This window comes from Rattus rattus, chromosome 13 (genome assembly GCF_011064425.1).
Source record: "Rattus rattus isolate New Zealand chromosome 13, Rrattus_CSIRO_v1, whole genome shotgun sequence".
Lineage (NCBI taxonomy): Eukaryota > Metazoa > Chordata > Mammalia > Rodentia > Muridae > Rattus > Rattus rattus.
In genome coordinates this window covers 12,010,255-12,028,023 of record NC_046166.1, presented here as the reverse complement: position 1 = coordinate 12,028,023, position 17,769 = coordinate 12,010,255, and the positions used below count along the sequence as shown (strand labels likewise).

The 17,769-nt window shown below is 45.6% G+C and overlaps 1 protein-coding gene across 1 annotated transcript in view; it reads left to right on the top strand.

Annotated features, from left to right (window-relative positions):
• The window catches only part of LOC116914491 (zinc finger protein 20-like), a 20,504-nt gene extending 2,735 nt beyond the window's left edge, over window positions 1–17,769 (top strand). The window contains 5 exon segments of the mRNA XM_032918803.1: window positions 15,924–16,050; window positions 16,258–16,318; window positions 16,718–16,865; window positions 16,867–17,092; window positions 17,095–17,769. Of these exon segments, the coding sequence (XP_032774694.1) occupies window positions 15,924–16,050; window positions 16,258–16,318; window positions 16,718–16,865; window positions 16,867–17,092; window positions 17,095–17,672 (1,140 nt within the window). The 3' untranslated portion in view covers window positions 17,673–17,769.

Below are 17,769 nucleotides of genomic sequence, written 5' to 3'. Positions count from 1 at the left end.
CTTCACATCCTGTGGCAGGATTAATCGTTAAAAGGTGAGTTGGGGAGCTTGGATGAAAGCACCCTCTGTGAATGGGAAAAGGTACATTCAGCAGATTGGCTATTTATTGAGTTAAGATGCAGTGTCAGGAGTATTAGCCACGGATGCTCCTGAAGTCCCCTGCACAGTACAGACCATTGTCAGTACTATTCGTTGTCCCCAGAACTACATGGAAGACGTCCTGAGGACACCACATGCTTTGGTTGCTGACTGTAGAGAAAACCATCTGACTGAGCTGGAAGCGACCTCGCTGGCCAGCATTCACGGGACCCCTGGGTGCAGGCTGCTATGCGGCTCCACTCCCTCTGGACCCTGCATGGTACCACGTCAAGCAAGATGGGCGCACTAGGGCTGGTGAGGTGGCTCAGCTGTGGGGGGTGCTTGCTGCCAAGGTTGCCAACTTAAGTTAGATCTCAGAACCTACGTGATGGAAACTGATCCCCTCACTCATGCCATGCCATGCACCTTCCCTCCACAATAAATATAGACAAATGCAGTTAGATCTAGTACTGTAGCTGCACGACTCAATGACAGTGGCCAACCGCTCTCTGCTTGCGACTAAGGCTTGCTCTCCAGGGGTCAATTCACATGTGTAAGACCCAATCACAGTTCATAGCTAGACAGTCGTAGGCCCTAGCGTTTTGCCAGATGGATATATTTCTGTGAAATGACTGTCTCGAGTTCTGTTTATGCCGGTAGATTATTGTTTCAGTCAGTTTTGAACAGAGAAGCTTCTTGCAATAGGCAGTAGTTACTGATGAGACTTGTCACCCCCTCCTAGGATTGGCACATTCTAGAAAAGGGAGTGGGGCGCGCCGGAGGAAGGGATGGCATGTTTTGGAACACTCCTCTGAGTATGCCATTGCCTGTCTTTGAAGTCTCAGTACCTGTGATGACCTGCAGGAGGCCTACACAAAATCTAGACCTTTAGTGTCCATGTGGAGGCGTGGGCCTGGAGCTCCAATGTCTTCCCTGATGATTTACTGGCAATAATACTCACTACAAGGAGGAATCATGAGGTCTTTTTCTCTCCCTGAATATCTTTTGCATTCTGAAAGTGTCTCACTATGTAGCTCTTGCTGTCCTGAAACTAGCTACATAGCCAGGCTGGCCTCGAACTCACAGAGATCCATTTACCTCTGCCGAGTACCGAGATTAAATGTGTGCACCACCAGGTCCAGCCTATTCCCTGAATACCTATAGGTAGTTAATGGTACTTAGACAGGAGGGTGTCAGGAGACCTCTTCCTTCCTCTGGATATAAAACCAAATAGTTGTTGCTGGTAGAGGGAGGAACACTTGCTTCAGCGGATTACCCACCTATAAGTTTCCCATGTTTTTGTCAGTACCCCCTCACCCATGCTCCTGTAAGTAACCCTAATTAAAATAATTGGTTCATCAAGCTATACTTGTGTCAGATCTTTTCCTTGTGTCTGTGTTTGGTGCCCTTGTCTGAGATGAACGGACATTCAGACCTCAGAAAAGGTTCACACGGCCGTATTGTAATATGTGTTGTATTGACAAGCTATGACAACTTAAATTTGTTGAGAGTGACACTGAGAGGGAGCAACCCACCTTTTTTCAGAAACTTGCTTATCCCAAGTTTTCCCTGTTACTTCCTGGGTAGGCTGGCCCGTAACGGAGAAAGTTGATTAGCAGTAGCTCTGGGTATTGAAACAGTCGGTAGCGTCTTTGTGAACAGATAGAAGGTAAAAAACTGTCTCAAGGGGCTGGGGATTTAGCTCAGTGGTAGAGCGCTTACCTAGGAAGCGCAAGGCCCTGGGTTCGGTCCCCAGCTCCGAAAAAAAGAACCAAAAAAAAACTGTCTCAGGATTGCAGAGGAGATAAAAAGCCAGATGCTCCCCCAGTGTACTTCTGCTGGGTTTTTTAAAGCCTCAGTTGTTTTCTTCCTTCCATCCACCTATTCATCTACCTATTATTTGTTATTTGTTTTTATAAGAAATTACACGTTTGGGTGTTTTGGCTATATGTAGGTCTGTGTACCACATGTGTGCCTGGTGCCCAGGGAAGCCAGGAGGGCATTGGATTCCCTGGAACTGGAGTTACAGATGGTCATGAGCTGCCATGCATATACTGGGAATCAAAGCCAGTACTTTTAAGTGCTGAACCATTTCTCTAGCCCCTGCCTACCCTGACCCCTTCCTGCCCCCATTTGCTTTGTGACTGTGCTGCTTCAGTCTTCTGCTGAATGTTTCTCTATCCACCTATGACTTCTATTTCCAGCTCGCTGTTTACTCTTTGTTTATTTGAGACAGAGTCCTAGTTACATAGCCCTGGCTCACATAGAATTCATGAAGTGTATCAACCTAGCCTGGACCTCGCAAGCATCCACCTGCCTGTAGTGTTTTATCATATTAAATCTTTTTTTTTTTTTCTTTTTTTCGGAGCTGGGGACCGAACCCAGGGCCTTGCGGTTGCTAGGCAAGCGCTCTACCACTGAGCCAAATCCCCAACCCCAATCTTTTTTTTCTCTCTTTTTTTTTTTTTTTCCGGAGCTGGGGACCGAACCCAGGGCCTTGTGTAAATCTTTTTTTTAAAGATTTTATTTATTTTATGCATATGAGTTCACTGTAGCTGTCTTCAGATACACAGGAAGAGGGCATCAGATCCCATTACAGATGGTTGTGAGCCACCATGTGGTTGCTGGGAATTGAACTCAGCATCTCTGGAAGAGCAGTCAGTGCTCTTAACCACTGAGCCATCTCTCCAGTCCTCATAGTAAATCTTTTTTTTTTTTTTTTTGGTTTTTTTTTTTCTTTCGGAGCTGGGGACCGAACCCAGGGCCTTGCGCTTCCCTAGGCAAGCGCTCTACCACTGAGCTAAATCCCCAACCCCCTCATATTAAATCTTAATTGTGCATATGTACATATCTCGGTGCTCAGAGATGTGGGTCCTGGGGACCAAACCCAGGTCGTAAGTATTGGGGGCAGGCTCTGTGCCCTCTTCCAGCCCCCATTGTTTTAATGTTCTTGCTCCATACTTAATAAGTGTACTGCGTGGGAACTAAAGTGTGGTATTGTCACTTGTGATCCAGAGTGTACTAAACAGGCAGGAGAGCTTGGAGTGAGTGAGGTGGTAAGACCTTCATTTATCCACACCTATGTCCTATGTCTGTAGGGCCTCACGTGGCAAAAGTAATCCCAATAAAAGCTGATGATATTGGCAGAGGGTGACTTTCTTTGAGAACAAAAACAATGCTGGAGGAAAAATGGTTTGAATGTAAACATTGTGAAAAAAAAATCCAGAATTCCTAATTCCCTTCAAGTGTATGGGGAAACTCATGGGTGAAATTTTAATGAATATAGATTTAATGAACATAAGAATAATAAAAGCCTGTTTTTTCTCTCTTGACATCACAAAAGGACTTGGCTCTGAAGAAAATTCCTGTGTGTATTAGAAATGAGTTAAAGCCTTAAGAATCCTTTATTTCATTTTATATTTTTTTGAGACAGGGTGTCGTGTCTACAGCATAACTCTGGCTGTTCTAGAGCCTGCTTTGTAAGCCAGGATGACCTCCAGCTCACACACTTCCACCTGCCTCTGTCCGAGCTACTGGGCTTCCATCAAGCCTGGATGGATAAGGCTTGGACAAAATACAAATCAATCTGTCTGTCTGTCTGTCTGTCTGTCTATCTATCTATCTATCTATCCTCAGTAGACAGGAATGCCTCTAACTCACAGAGATTCCCCCTGCCTCTGCCTCCCAAGTGCTGGGAATTAAAGGTGTGCTCCCTCACAGCTCAGCTCAGATACTTCTTAAATTTGTTCCAGCACACATTGGTGCTCTTAAGTCACTCCTTGTAGTTGTTACTGAGGGCAGATCAGTGGTTCCATAGGTTTAATAATATCAGTATTCTGATCTTTTACCTTAGGAAGTTTAATATACATCATCTCCAAGTCTCACCTTTTATATATAATATATATCTTTTTAAAAATATGTCTTTATTTTATGTGCATAGGTGTTTTGCTTGCATGGATGTGTGAGGGTGTTGGATCCCCTGGAACTGAATTACAGACAGTGTTGAGCCGTGATGTGGGTGCTGGGACTTGAACTTGGGTCCTCTAAGAAAGAAGCTAGTGCTCTTAACTGCTGAGCCATCTCTCCAACCTATCTTTTATAGATCTTAAATAATTTATGTAAGCCAACTATTCAGGAAACATTCAGCTGTGTTAATCTTACACAAATTCTTTATTAAAGCTACCACATGGTGATCTCATGCCCTCTTCTGGCATGCAAGTGTACGTGCAGATAGAACACTCATAAACACAACATAAATAAATAAATAAATCTTAATTTTAAAAAAGATTCCGGGGCTGGAGAGATGGCTCAGTGGTTAAGAGCACTGATTGCTCTTCCAGAGGTCCTGAGTTTAAATCCCAGCAACCACATGATGGCTCACAACCATCTGTAATGGGATCTGATGCCCTCTTCTGGTGTATCTGAAGACAGCTACAGACAGCTAAATAAATCTTTTGAAAAAAAAAGAAAGATTCCAATGCTAGACTTAAGTTCTGTGTCATCAGACTTTACCCTGAGAGAGCAGTATGTTTATTGGACTTAGAAAATATGGGTGAGAGACTGCTGATTGCTGATAGCAGTATGGGTGACCCAAAGGCTGCCATACTGGAAAGTCTTGACAGTGTGAATGCTGGCTTCCCCATAGCTGCAGAGGTAGTACCCCCTCCCCGTATGCTCAGATCAGGGTCCAGTGACTACCCATCTTCCCCCACCTCACACACACCTTTCTAAAGATGTGTCTCAGAGTATGGCTCTGGCTGGCCCGTAATTCACTATGTCGACCAGGCTGGCCGCAAATGTGTAGAGGCCCAGCTGCCTTTGTCTTCTGAAGGCTGGTGTTAAAGGTGAACACACATGCTGGCCGTTACGTATGCTGCTGTAACTGAAAGGTAGAAACAGAAGCAAGAGTTGGAGCTTGGTGAAGCAGAAACAAGCAGACAAGCATGAAGCAAAGGAGTCTTGGGAAAGGAGAAGAGACAAACTTTAGAGAAAAACAGGTTAGAGATGCTGGGCAGAGGAGCAGACATTAGGACCCCCACATGGTTTTTCTCTCCGGCCGCCACTGGCTGCAGCTCGCCTAACACGCGGCCGTCTATTCCTTGGGTCCTGGCTGGGAACTGTGCCTTTTTACATTTTCTCAGTGCTTCTGCAAGCCCTTATGGGATTTCCAAGTCTAGCCATCTGACAGAGGAAGCTCCTTTTGATAGATGGCTACTGTTAGAGGACCATGACTAGGAAAACTCTTAATTCTCCATGGAGGACCAGTAACTGTCTCATGGAAAACTGTCAGGGTTAAACAGTACCGGAGGTCCGGCGTTACTGCCCTTAGTCTGAATTATATTTTAAACGTGTTTTCTTGAGGGCTTGTGGGGCCAGGAAGTTTTGTTGCCACCATTTTGGCTCGTCCCATGTAAGTGCATTAATTGAGATAGTGGTGAATTTTCATGGTTCTCGCCATCTTGATGGGATCATTAGTCAAGCCGAGATGTAGCTGCCTGGTTATTTTATTTTTAGTTATGTTAAGCACAAGTCCATGGTAAAATGAACCTATGCACCATCGGAGCACAAGTCCCCGTGGGATTCATGTATCTCACAGATTAAATGTGGACAGTCACCGCTTTCCTTTAAACAGATACCTTAATTAGGTTTTAGCCTGTATATAGGAGACAGCATGTGTGGGCTAGGCATGTAGTCCCCAAACAGCAAAGCAAAACAGTATAGGAAGAAATCCTTAGATCAATAACTTTAAAGCAATGTGAGTCCCTATATCCTATAACAAATTATAAGCAGCATTTTGATTGGAATTAGATTGTGTCTAGTTGCTTTTGGTAGATGGCTGTTTTGACAATATTCTTACAATCCATGAGCACGGGAGGTCTTTCCGAATCTAATGTCTTCCTCCACTTTTTTCTTTGGGGTCTTAAAGGTTTTATTATAAAGGATTTGTTTTTTTTTTTTTGTCAGGTTTGTTGTTCATATTGTAAATGGATTTCTTTTAGACTGCTTGTTACTGGTGTATGGGGGCTGTTGGGTTTTGTGTGTTGAGTTTGTATTTTGCCACTTTGCTGAACATGTTTGTGAGCTCAGAGTTTTGTTAGGGTCTGTTATGGAAGAACCATGTCATCTGTAACAGGGATTTTGTTTTTACTTCTTTTCCCTTTGTCTTAGTTAGGGTTTCATTGCTGTGAAGAGACACCACAACCAAGGTAACTCTTACAAGGGCAAACAGTTAATCAGGGCTGACTCACAGGTTCAGAGGTTCAGTCCAGTGTCCTCATGGTGGAGAGCATGGGGATTCAGTCCAGTGTCATGGTGGGGAGCACGCAGGGTACTGGCCAACATGGCAGTGGAGAAGGAGAGCTCTGCATCTTGATTAGAAGGTAGGTAGCCAGAAGGAGAATCTTCCAGAAGGCAGCCAGGAGGCGAGTGTCTCTTCCACACTGTGGAGCTTGAACACTAGGAGATTTCAAAGCCTGCTTCCACCTCCTCCAACAAGGCCACACTACTCCAACCAGGTGGAGAACTGGTCACCATTGAGGTGCTTTGAGTTTTCTCTATTTTGCATTTTTTGTTTTGTTTTTGCTTTTTTAGAGACAGGGTTTTGTCTGTGTAGTCCTGGCTGTCCTGGAACTCGCTTTTAGACTAGGCTGGCTTTGAACTCACAGAGATCTGCCTACCCCTACCTCCCCAATGCTGGGATTAAAGGTTTCTGCCACCACTGCCTGGGGATTTTTTTAAGCCCAATAACAGTCCCTCTGTTTACCTGGTCGGAGTCCTTCATTTTAGGACATTGTCACCAGCACTGCCACTTTGGAATCTGCTTTGGACTTAACAAAAAGGACCTGCTGCTGGCTTACCGTTCAGAGGTTCACTCTATTATCATCAGGGTGGGAAGCATGGCAGCGTCCAGGCAGACATGGTGCTGGAGGAGCTGAGAGTTCTACATCTTGATCCACAGACAGCAAAAGGAGACTTTTTCTTGCTGGACATAGTGTGAGCGTTTAAGACCTCAAAGCCTCGCCTCCACAGTGACACAATTCCTTGGACAAAGCCACACCTCGTCCAAATAAGGCCACATCTCCTAATAGTGCACTAGCTATGACCAAGCATTCGAACACGCGACTCTGCGGGCCACACCCACGCAAACCATCACAGTAGGCTTTGAGACTTCCTCTCCACCTTGAGGTCACGATGTGAACTCCCAGCTGCTGCTCCATTTCCCTGTCCCTGTGCACTCGCTCCCCCATCATAGAGTCCAACCCTTTGAAACCCTAAGCCCAATTAAACGTTTCTTTTATAGGTTGACAGCCTTGGTAATGGCGTTTTGTCACAGTAATGGAAAAGTAACTGAAATTTGGTACCAAAAAGTATATCGTTACTGTGACAAACCCGACCATGTTGATTTTTGGAGGACTGTAGAAGACTGGGACTTTGGTGTAGGAAAGCGGTTGTACTTTGTAAGCAGGTCTAAACAGGATGTCCTCATGGGAGCTTGCAAAACAGCAGTGCTGAGAGCTTTACAGACTGTGGAGGCATAACTCAAGAGGTTTCAGGAAGGAACGATATTGGCAAAACTGGGCTAGAGACCATTCTTATGATATTTTGGCAAAGATTGTGGCTGCTTTCTGCCCTGTCCTACAAATTTGCCTGAGACTAAATTTAAAATTAAACTAATTTGGTTATTAGATCTTATGCAGAACTATAATATTAATATTAATAATATACATACATATACACACATACACACACGCACATGCACATAAATATTTCAGGGCTCTGTGAGCCCTGGCTGTCCTGAAACTCACACTTTAGAAGAAACTGGCCTTAAACTCTGAGATCTGCTTGCGTTTGCCTCTCAAATGCTCAAATTAAAGGTGCGCAACCATGCCTGGCCCAAGATAATATTGACACTGTTGTGTGATCATTAGTGATCTTCTTAATCCAGATCTACAGTGACCAAGAACAAGTGGGAGGGGGGAAAGGAAAGGAAAGAAAGAATATACAGTTTCAAGAGAAAAAGAACACCAGAAAAATTAATGTTGGGAATAAGGGCTGTGCTGAAAGAGAAAAGGAGACCAAAGCTGGGGAGAGGGCCTAGGGGTTAAAAGCACTGGCTACTCCTCTGGAGGACTTAGGTTTCATTCCCACATGCTACTGATTCTCAGCCTCTCTCCGTCTTGCAGCTTCCATGTTGCCAAAATTAACACCACACGGGAGACTCTTACATATTACCAAGTTAAGCACACACAGGGCAGCTCTGTTCCTCCAGTTCCAGGGGATCTGATGCCCTCTTCTGTCCTCTCTAGACACCTGACACACATGTGGTACACAGACATACATGCAGGCAGGACACTTATACACACAAAACGAAAATAAACAAACCCTTAAAAATAAAGAAAAGCTGGGTGACAGTGGTGCACACCTTTAAACCCAGCACTCAGGCAGGAGGATCTGATCTGAGAGTTCCAGACCAGCCTGCTCTACAGAGCGAGTCCAGGACAGCCAAGCTACACAGAGAAATCCTGTCTTGAACAACCAAGAGAGGGCAGGGAGAGATCAAGGCAAGGCCTAATCTGTATTGGGATAAAGGCCTCATTGTCTTGTTCTATTCTATGTAAGAGAATAGTTATATTAGTCTCCAGAACAGAATATATTAGTCTATAGAACAGAATAGTTACTGTTCTATTCCTATGAATAGACAACCATGACAAAGGCAACTTGTAGAAGAAAACATTTAATTCGGACTTACTGTATATATAGTTCAGAGCGTTAGAGTCTGATCATTGTGGCAGGAAGCATGGAAACAGGCAGCTATGGTGCTGGAGTAGTAGCTAATAGCTTGTATCCTATCTGAAGGTGTCAAGCAGGCTGGCAGGCAGACACACCCACATCCAGAGAGAGAGTTGGGGCAGACAGACAGACAGACTGGGCTGGGTGCTGCATTTTGAAACCTCAGAGCCCACCCTTGAGTGACATGCCTCCTTTAATGAGGCCACACTTATCTTTCCTAAACAATTTATCAACTGGGAACCAAACATTCAAGTATATGAACATATGGGTCCTGTCCCTCAAACTACCACAGGTGCCTCTGGACAAGACCCTACCCAGCTAAGCTTCTGACGTAAAAAGGAGAAGCCTAAGTAATTTTCTACTCCCAAAACCATGACAAGGGAAAACTGCTGCAAATGTTATTCGGTGGGGCCAGGCTCCGTTCCAAGAAGGCAGCAGAACTTGGCCATGTTGTCCATGTGGTCTGGCTTTAAAGTAATGAAGGAGACGTTGGTAGTCATGGAGTCTTCCTCTGTAGTTATGGAGAGCCACTGAGACCAGGTGTATAGCAGTGTAGTCCCTGCATGTACTGAGAAACCATTGTGAGACATTTTAAAATCGAAGCCTGGATTTCAGTGGAGATCCTAGGGCCAAGGAGAGACTGTCTTGAGTCTTAGAAGATATTTGGACCTTTTAATAGTGTCGAGACTGTGAAAGTCTATGGGGACTTTTGGCATAGGACTAAATGCATTTTGCCGTATAGCATGGTCTATGGGTGCCAGGGAGTGGTTTGAATGAGAAATGGCTCCCATAGGCCATGTTTCAGTTTTTGGTCCCCAATGGTGGAACTGTTTGGGAAGAATTGGGTGTGGCCTTGTTGGTGGAGGCGGCCTTTGGGGTTTTAAAAGACTTGTGCCATTCTCAGTGTGCTCTCTGCTCCTACATGTGGATCAAAGAGGGAGATCTCAGCTATGCTCCACCTGCCTGTGGCCAAGCCTTAAATTAACTACACCAGCATGGACCGTTACCCTCTGGAACTCTGAGCCTGGCTAAACTGTTTTATAAGTTACTTTGATCATGAAGTTTTATCATAGCATTAGAAATGTAACTATGTCAGGCAGCAAGCGCCTTCACCACTGAGCTGTCTCTCCAGCTCCTGTTTTTCTCATCTCTGATTATGTGTTTGTTTGCATTGGGTATGTGCACTTGGCTAGTTTTACGTCAACTTGACACAAGCTTGAGACATCAGAAAGTAGGGAGCCTCAGTTGAGATAATGTCTCCATGAGTTTGGGCTGTAAGCGAGCCTGCAGGGTCATTTTTTAAATTAGAGATTAATGGGGGGTGGGGGTGGGGCCCATTGTGGCTGAAGCCATCCCTGGCCTGATATCCTGGGTTCTGTAACTAAGCAGGCTGAACAAGTCATGGGGAGAAGCCAGTAAGCGGCACTTACCCGTGGTTTCTACATCAGCTCCTCTCTCCAGTTTCCTGCCCTGTGAGTTCCTGCCTTTGCTTCCCTCGGTGGATTGTGATTGATTCAGGATAGGTAAGCAATACAGAATTTTCCCCACGTTGCTTTGGTCATGTTGTTTTGTCATAGCAATAGTGACCCCTAACATGGACAGCACGTGAGTGCAGATGCCCACGCACCCGGACCGGATTATTCCTTGGAGCTGTACTTGCAGTTTGGAGTCACCCGATGTGGGTTCTGGAAATTGAACTTGGGTCCTCTGAAGAGCAGCTAGTGCTCTCAACCTCTGAACTATCTCTCCAGCTACCTACAGTACCAATTGGAACCAGAGTGGGCTGACTGCCCTCTTCAGGTCTGAGGCACCCGGGCCATTGTTACCACTCAGTTACCACTGAGTTGGTAACTGGACGGTCTACGAGAACCATCTGGTACCCGGTTAGACTAGGAAGTGCTTCCTGAGTTCACCAAGACAGCAGAGCCCAGCTCTCCAAGTGCAAGAACAAATTCTGCTTAAATGGAAATCCCTCCTGATCCTGTGCTGGAGTAAAAGACAGTCCAGGGCAGAGATTGCCAGTTCATCACTTCAGCTTCTGCTGTCACTCAGCAGTCGCTGGGCGGCCCTAGCCAATCAGAGCCTCCAAGCTTATTCATTCTATTATCCAATATCATCCAATCTACAGCGCTGTAGGATGGCGGGAGGCGGGTCTTCTCTGGCCGCCAGGCTGTGGACTGAACTCCGCGGCTGAGGGAGGCCCCGTGGGTGCGTATGCTGCGCTGTAGGCCGCCGCTGTGAGGGGACCGCAGGCGAGCTCGGAAGCCAGGACATGGTGAGCGCGGGGCCACTGACCCAGATGGAGAGGAATGGCAGCTATTGGCTCTCCGCTTCTGCCAAGCTAGGCCTGCTGCTTTGGCGGCCACTAGGTCGCTACTTATGTAGCTCCGCCCCTCGGCCGCGTCTGCGCAGAGCTCAAGGTGCCGCAGGGAGGCCCCGCCCTCCGTGTCGGTGACGTCACGGTCACAAAGTGGTTTTGATGTACCTGGAGGCTGCTTGCTAAACTCAAGGTCTTGCCGCTCCCGAGTTGTCCACTTTGAGTTAATTTTGTGGAAGTTGTAAACTCTGTTTTCGCTTATTTATGCCTATGTTAGATAGTATTTGTGAAGACAATTACTCTCCTTGAGTTTAATTTACTCTTTTAAAAAACTTGACTGTTGGGGTTGGGGATTTAGCTCAGTGGTAGAGTGCTTGCCTAGCAAGCGCAAGGCCCTAGGTTCGGTCCCCAGCCCGAAAAAAAAAAAAAAAAAAAAAAAAAAAAAAAAAAACTTGACTGTTTTATGGTTTTTGTGGTTTTTTTTTTTTAATACGGTTTGTAGATAAATTAGTTCCCAATTATTCGTACACTATCATGATTATTAAATTTTTTTGTAAAGATAAAGTCTGTTATTTGTGTACTATTTATTTAGAATTGTGTTGAATTTTGAGTTTTTTCCCCCCTTTACATATAAACTTTAGAACAGCTTTCTGCTGTTACACAAGATGTTAGCATTCTTGTTGGGATTGTGTTTTGAATTTATAGTCTAAATTGAGGAAAGCAGCATCTTGGTGTTGTCTTTATTTACCAGTCCACTGCATCATATTTTTTACTTATTTGACTCCGCCCCTCCATCCCCCCAGACTCTCTGTGTCAGTGATTCTCAACCTTTTGGTTGAAACAATTGGAAAACACTAATTCCCAATGGTTTTAGGAACTGAGATACTGCTCAGTAACAACATTACAATTATAAGGTAGCAACAAAAATAACTTTCTGGTTGGGGGTCACCTCAAAATGAGGAAATGTATCAAAGGCCGCAGCATTAGGAAGGTTTAGAACTACTGCTCTATGTATTCCTGGCTGTCCAGGAACTTGTCATGTAGATCAGGCTGGCCTTGAATTCACAGAGATCCTTTGTTTCTGACTCCCAAGTGTGGGGAATAAAGACCTGTGCCACCATGCCTGACTTGATTCTTTTTTGAAAAAGAAATTTATCTTCATCCAAGGATCTTTCTTAAATTTATTACATGTTTCTCTTTGTGTCTCGTTTGATCTGGGTACCACATCCTCAGTGTGAAATTGCTAACCATTCAGTTGCTCATTGCCGTTATCCTGGAAAATGATGGAGCTCTTGTGTTAATCTTGTATTCCAAAAATTTTCTTATTATTTCCTTGAGGTTTTGTTGGTCTTCGAATTTTCCACTTGAAAAGACTTGTATTTTATGTATTATATTTTTAAAATTTTTGTTTTTCGAGATTATAATACAATTAAACATTTCTTCCTTCACTTTCCTCCCGCCAAATCTTCTCCCATAGTCCTCCCTGCTCTCCTACACATTCATGGCCGCTTCTTGTTTCATTAATTGTTACTTGTGTGTATGGTTTCAGGGCTGACCGTTTAGCATTGGACAAGCAATTGTTGTGCTCTTCTCTGGGGAAGAGTATCTCTCCTGCTCCCAGATTTCCTTAGTTACCTGTAGTTCTTTGTCCACTTTTTCATGTCCGCTGGTTTTATCTTTGTTCAGCTCATGTTTGGATAGACTTTATGCGCTGGCGAGACATTCCTAGGAGACCTAGTCTCACAGGAAACTCCCTGATCCTTTGGCCTTCTACAACTTTTCTACCCAAGACCTTTAGTTTTTAAATCTCAGTGGCTCCCCTGTACCGTTCTCTTTCCAGTTATAGCATCTTCTTCTGGCCTTCATGCCTCTCCTAACCCCCATGAGCTTGGTATGGTTGGCTCAAGCTGACTGGCTTATCCCAGAGCCACCTGCCTGCTGGGCCTCTTGTGGCTCTGGTAGACATAGCCACCTCCACTGACTGTCTTTCCCTCAGTCCTACTTGGTTTCTGTGACCCTCTGGAAGGTGAGCAGTTCCCACTCCAGGCAGTTCCCACTTTCCTGTTGGAGAGAAAACAGAGCTCAGTGCTAGGCCAGCACTTCACACCCAGTTAGTTTTTTTCCATTTGCACTGTCTTGCCATTTTTGCTTTCTGTGAGCCACTCTTAAGGCTTTCCAGCCTTCCAGAAGTTCACTAGCTTAGCGTTTGACCTTCCGTCCACTTTTCTTTAAGAACTCCAGCTCCACACAAGTCTTGCCTCATTTACCCCAAGTGATGTGGGTCGACCGTCTGCTTTGCTTTGCTCTTCTTTCATGGCTTAATTACTTTACAGATCCGCTATCATGATTATTAACAGATCCACGTTAGCCCATCTCTGGGATCCTTCCGTGCTTTTCTTGCACCCTAAGTATGGAGTCCCTCTAAGCAGCTCAGCAAAGCCACTAAAGCTCCACGCAGACCCAGGGTCGTCCTGAATTAACATCTTTCTCAGCTCTCCGTGAACCCAGTCCCATCTTGCCTGAGAGCTGGGCATCCTATGGCACCACTCTCGTCGCCGGTGCTCTCATCACCACATCCTCTGCACTTTTCCTCTCCACTGTCTGACTTGTTCTTGGACTCTCATGTTCTGGGTACCAGAAAGGGCTTTTAAGCTTCAATCTGACTTGCATGCTTTTTTCCCCTCCTATCTTTTTTTTTTTCTTTTTTTCGGAGCTGGGGACCGAACCCAGGGCCTTGTGCTTGCTAGGCAAGTGCTCTACCGCTGAGCTAAAAATCCCCAACCCCTTTTCCCTCCTATCTTGCCACCTTTAAGAGGTGTTGGCCAGTCCATGTTCTCCGTCTTTCCTGCTTTCTTTTCCAAATCAGAGGCTAATGGAGAGGCTAGCAAACACATGTCCTGTCCATACTAGAGTTCCTCCTCCAACAGGCATCCCAGCCTCAGACATGTTTCTTATTACACAAAGTAGTATTCAGGCACCTTCCTGCTCAGCTTTGCTCATCTGCTCTTACAGGCTGCTCTGCAGGGCGTGCAGTGTCTGCTTTAGACCCTACTTCCTAGAGCGTAGTCACATGGCAGACCCCCATCGTGAAGCAAATATGCTACTTCCTACCACACAGCAGAAGACTGACAGCTGGAACAACGCCCACCCGCACCCCCTGCCAGACATTCCTTCAGGGAACCTACCTTTTTGTAAAATTTTGTTTTTTAGATTTATTTTATTTATACAAGTACACTGTAGCTGTCTTCAGACACACCAGGAGAGGGCATCAGTTCTCATTATAGATGGTTGTGAGCCACCATGTGGCTGCTGGGAACTGAACTCAGGACCTCTGGAAGAGCAGTCAGTGCTCTTAACTGCTGAGCCATCTCTCCAGCCCAAGGGTTCTTTCTCCCTTTACTTGCACTACCATGACACATGCAACGTCTACCATAGCAAAAAGGCACACTACCATTTAACACATAGGGAAGGGCAGCCTTATCAGAGTCTCCTTCACCCTCAGCCTGCTCAGCTGCGGTTGCAGGCCTTGTTACCCATTGCCAAGACCATGAAATCATTCCTCCCACACTCTCCAAATCTGTCATTTCCTTGTTCTGTTGCCTAATATGTTGTGTGACTCTTTCCTACAGAGACATAACACAAATTCTGCTCATTCCCACATAGGGAACCAAGGAAAAACCAAAGTAACAGTTCCACCAGTATCCATCTTGGACCCAACAGACCCAATGGCTCTGTTGGGTTTTCTTAGAGGCATATGGCTGAGGGATTTCCTAGAGGAACAGGGATGAGGAAAGGCCAGCAGCGCCATGGAAAGGCCTTTCCTGACGTGTGAGAGCTGCATCCCAGAGCACTGTGCAGGGCTTGCAGGCCACTTGACAGCTGGACAGGTCTCTTCTCTGGAAGTCATGTGCTACTTCTGTGAATTTAGGGAGTGGTCTGAGAATCTTGGAAATTCCTGCTTTCCCAAAGGGGTGAAATTACTTCCCAACTCTCCTGAGCTTCAGGTTTCATTCAGGAAGGAATGTTTCAAGGTGGAGAGGATTGCTACGTAACAGCCTATAGGTAATTTCATCTTTAAAAAGAAATTAATTTTTCTTAACTTTTGTTTTTTTCGAGGTAGGTTTCTCTGTGAGGCTCTGGCCATCTTGGAACCAGGCTGGCTATGAACTCAGAGAGAGCTACCTACCTCTGCCTCTTGAGGGCTGGGATTGAAGGCGTGAGCCACCACACACAGTGTCATTACTCGTTAGCTGTTGTGATATGACACATGAAGTGTCCACTAGAGAATCTCATTAGACTCCTGAGCCACAGTTTTCTTACTAAAGGACAATGGGAGTTTAGAAAGTTCCCTAGTAGTTGCAGAAATCATTTATGTTGAGTGAGGTATCCTTTATATTCCTGTGAACCCTATCAAAATACTACGTCCCCTCATGCTGTCAAACTTTAAATGTCGGGAGGAGGGATTTCCGAGGACAAGCAGGCTCTTGCATTGCTAGTATTAACACGGTTCAGGACCCCAGGGGGAGGACTGTGAGACAGGAAGTAGAAATCACTGTGGAGAGAGGACCGGGGCAGAGCAGAGCACACCCTGTGTCCTGAGCGCAGTGATGAGCGAGTGCTGCTACCGTGATGCTCCTTCCGCATCCCTCAGTGCTTGCATGACGACTTCCGTGTGGTGATGTGTGGATCCCACAGAATGGGAGGAACCTGGTGTCAGTCAAGTTTGTACAATGTTTAGGGCTCAGTGAGCTTTGAGGACGTGGCGGTGCACTTCACCCAGGACGAGTGGGCTCTGCTGGATCCTTCCCAGAGGAGTCTGTACAGGGATGTGATGCTGGAGACCTGCAGGAGCCTCGCTGCTGTAGGTAAGGACGCCGTCCTACCTTCGCTCTGTAAGTTAAGGAGCAGGTGTCTCTTGGTGTGGATGCTCTTCCGGGATACGGGCTATTGGAAGGGAAGAGTATGGTGAACAAATCGCGAATGATGTTGTTTTCTGTGGAGATTGAAGTTTGAAACTAATTTTTCAATGATCTCTAATAATTTATCCTAAGTTTTCTGGGAATGTCTTATAGGAAGCAGATGGGAAGAGGAGAATGTCGAAGACCGTTGTAAAAATCCTGGGAGAAATATGAGGTAATTTTTATCAAAAGTTGAAGCAAAGGAATTTAAAGGGATTTTAATGACCCGTGAACATTTAAGGAAACAAAAAAACAGTCTTCAGTTGTTTCCGTCATTAGAAAAATTATACCTCTGTGATGGCGCTGAGAACGTGTGCTGGAATATCAGAGCGCCAGTCAGTGTTTGCAGGCGGTTTTCTCTTGGAAACTCTACTCAGAACTGGTGTCAGCGAATGCTACTGTTCTGACTATAGCTCTGTGGGAGTCATGCTATAAAATTACCAACCCGTTTGGTTTCATGCTGTTCAGATGTGCCAGGAAGCACACACTTGGCCCGATTTTGGGAGGAGTAAGACAAATCTAATAGCCAGTAAGTAGTAAAGCACCTGTCTCTAACGAACTTGTCCTTTTTCAGAGGTTCCATGATAGAGACGCCCTGTGAGAGGACAGAGGATGATCAGGTTGAAGAAACTCTGACACGGATACCAGATCTCCACACAAGCACGACAGCTTCTCCAGGACTGACGCCATATGAATCCAGTGGATGTGGGAAGGCTTTGATGAGGCCTCCGTCCTCTGTCCTCTGAGCGGCGCACCTCGGCTCTCCCTCGTTATAAACCACATGAACGTGAGGATTGTGGAGCCAAGCAATATGGCTTGAACTCTCTCGCCTGCTTTCAAAGGTGTACGGAAGCCCACACTGGGGATGGGCCTTGTGGATGTGAGGTATGCGTGAAATCTTCCTGTTTTCCAGATTCATTAGGAGTACATCAAGAGGCTCACAGTGGAAAGACAAGGAGTGTGGAAAGACCTCTGTTTATGCCCATGGAGGAAGCCGCACTATGGGGAGGTTTTATGAATGTAACATATGTGGTAAAGCTTTGAGTTCCTCCACTTCCCTTCAAAGACATGTAATAATTCATACTGAAAGACTCTACGAGTGCACATATTGTGGTAAAGCTTTTAGATATCCCAAATACCTCCGATTACATGAGAGAATTCACACTGGAGAGAAACCCTATGAGTGTAAACAGTGCGGGAAGGCCTTCAGATTTCCCGGTGCCTTGCCATTACATGAAAAAATTCACACAGGAGAGAAACCCTATGAGTGTAAACGGTGCGGGAAGGCCTTCAGATTTCCCGGTTCCTTGCCACTACATGAAAAGATACACACCGGAGAGAAGCCTTACGAGTGCGAGCAGTGTGGGAGAGCCTTCAGACGGCATAGTCATCTTCAGCTACATGAGAAAATCCACACTGGAGAGAAACCCTATGAGTGTAAACGGTGTGGGAGAGCCTTCAGACGGCACAGTCATCTTCAGAGACACGAACGGACTCATGCTGGGGACAAACCCTACGAGTGTAAATGACATGGCTGAAGCCCTTTCACTGCTTAGTTATCTTCTGCTACATGAAAGCATTCACACTGGAGAAGAGAAGTGCTGTCAGTGTGAACAGTGTTGGGAA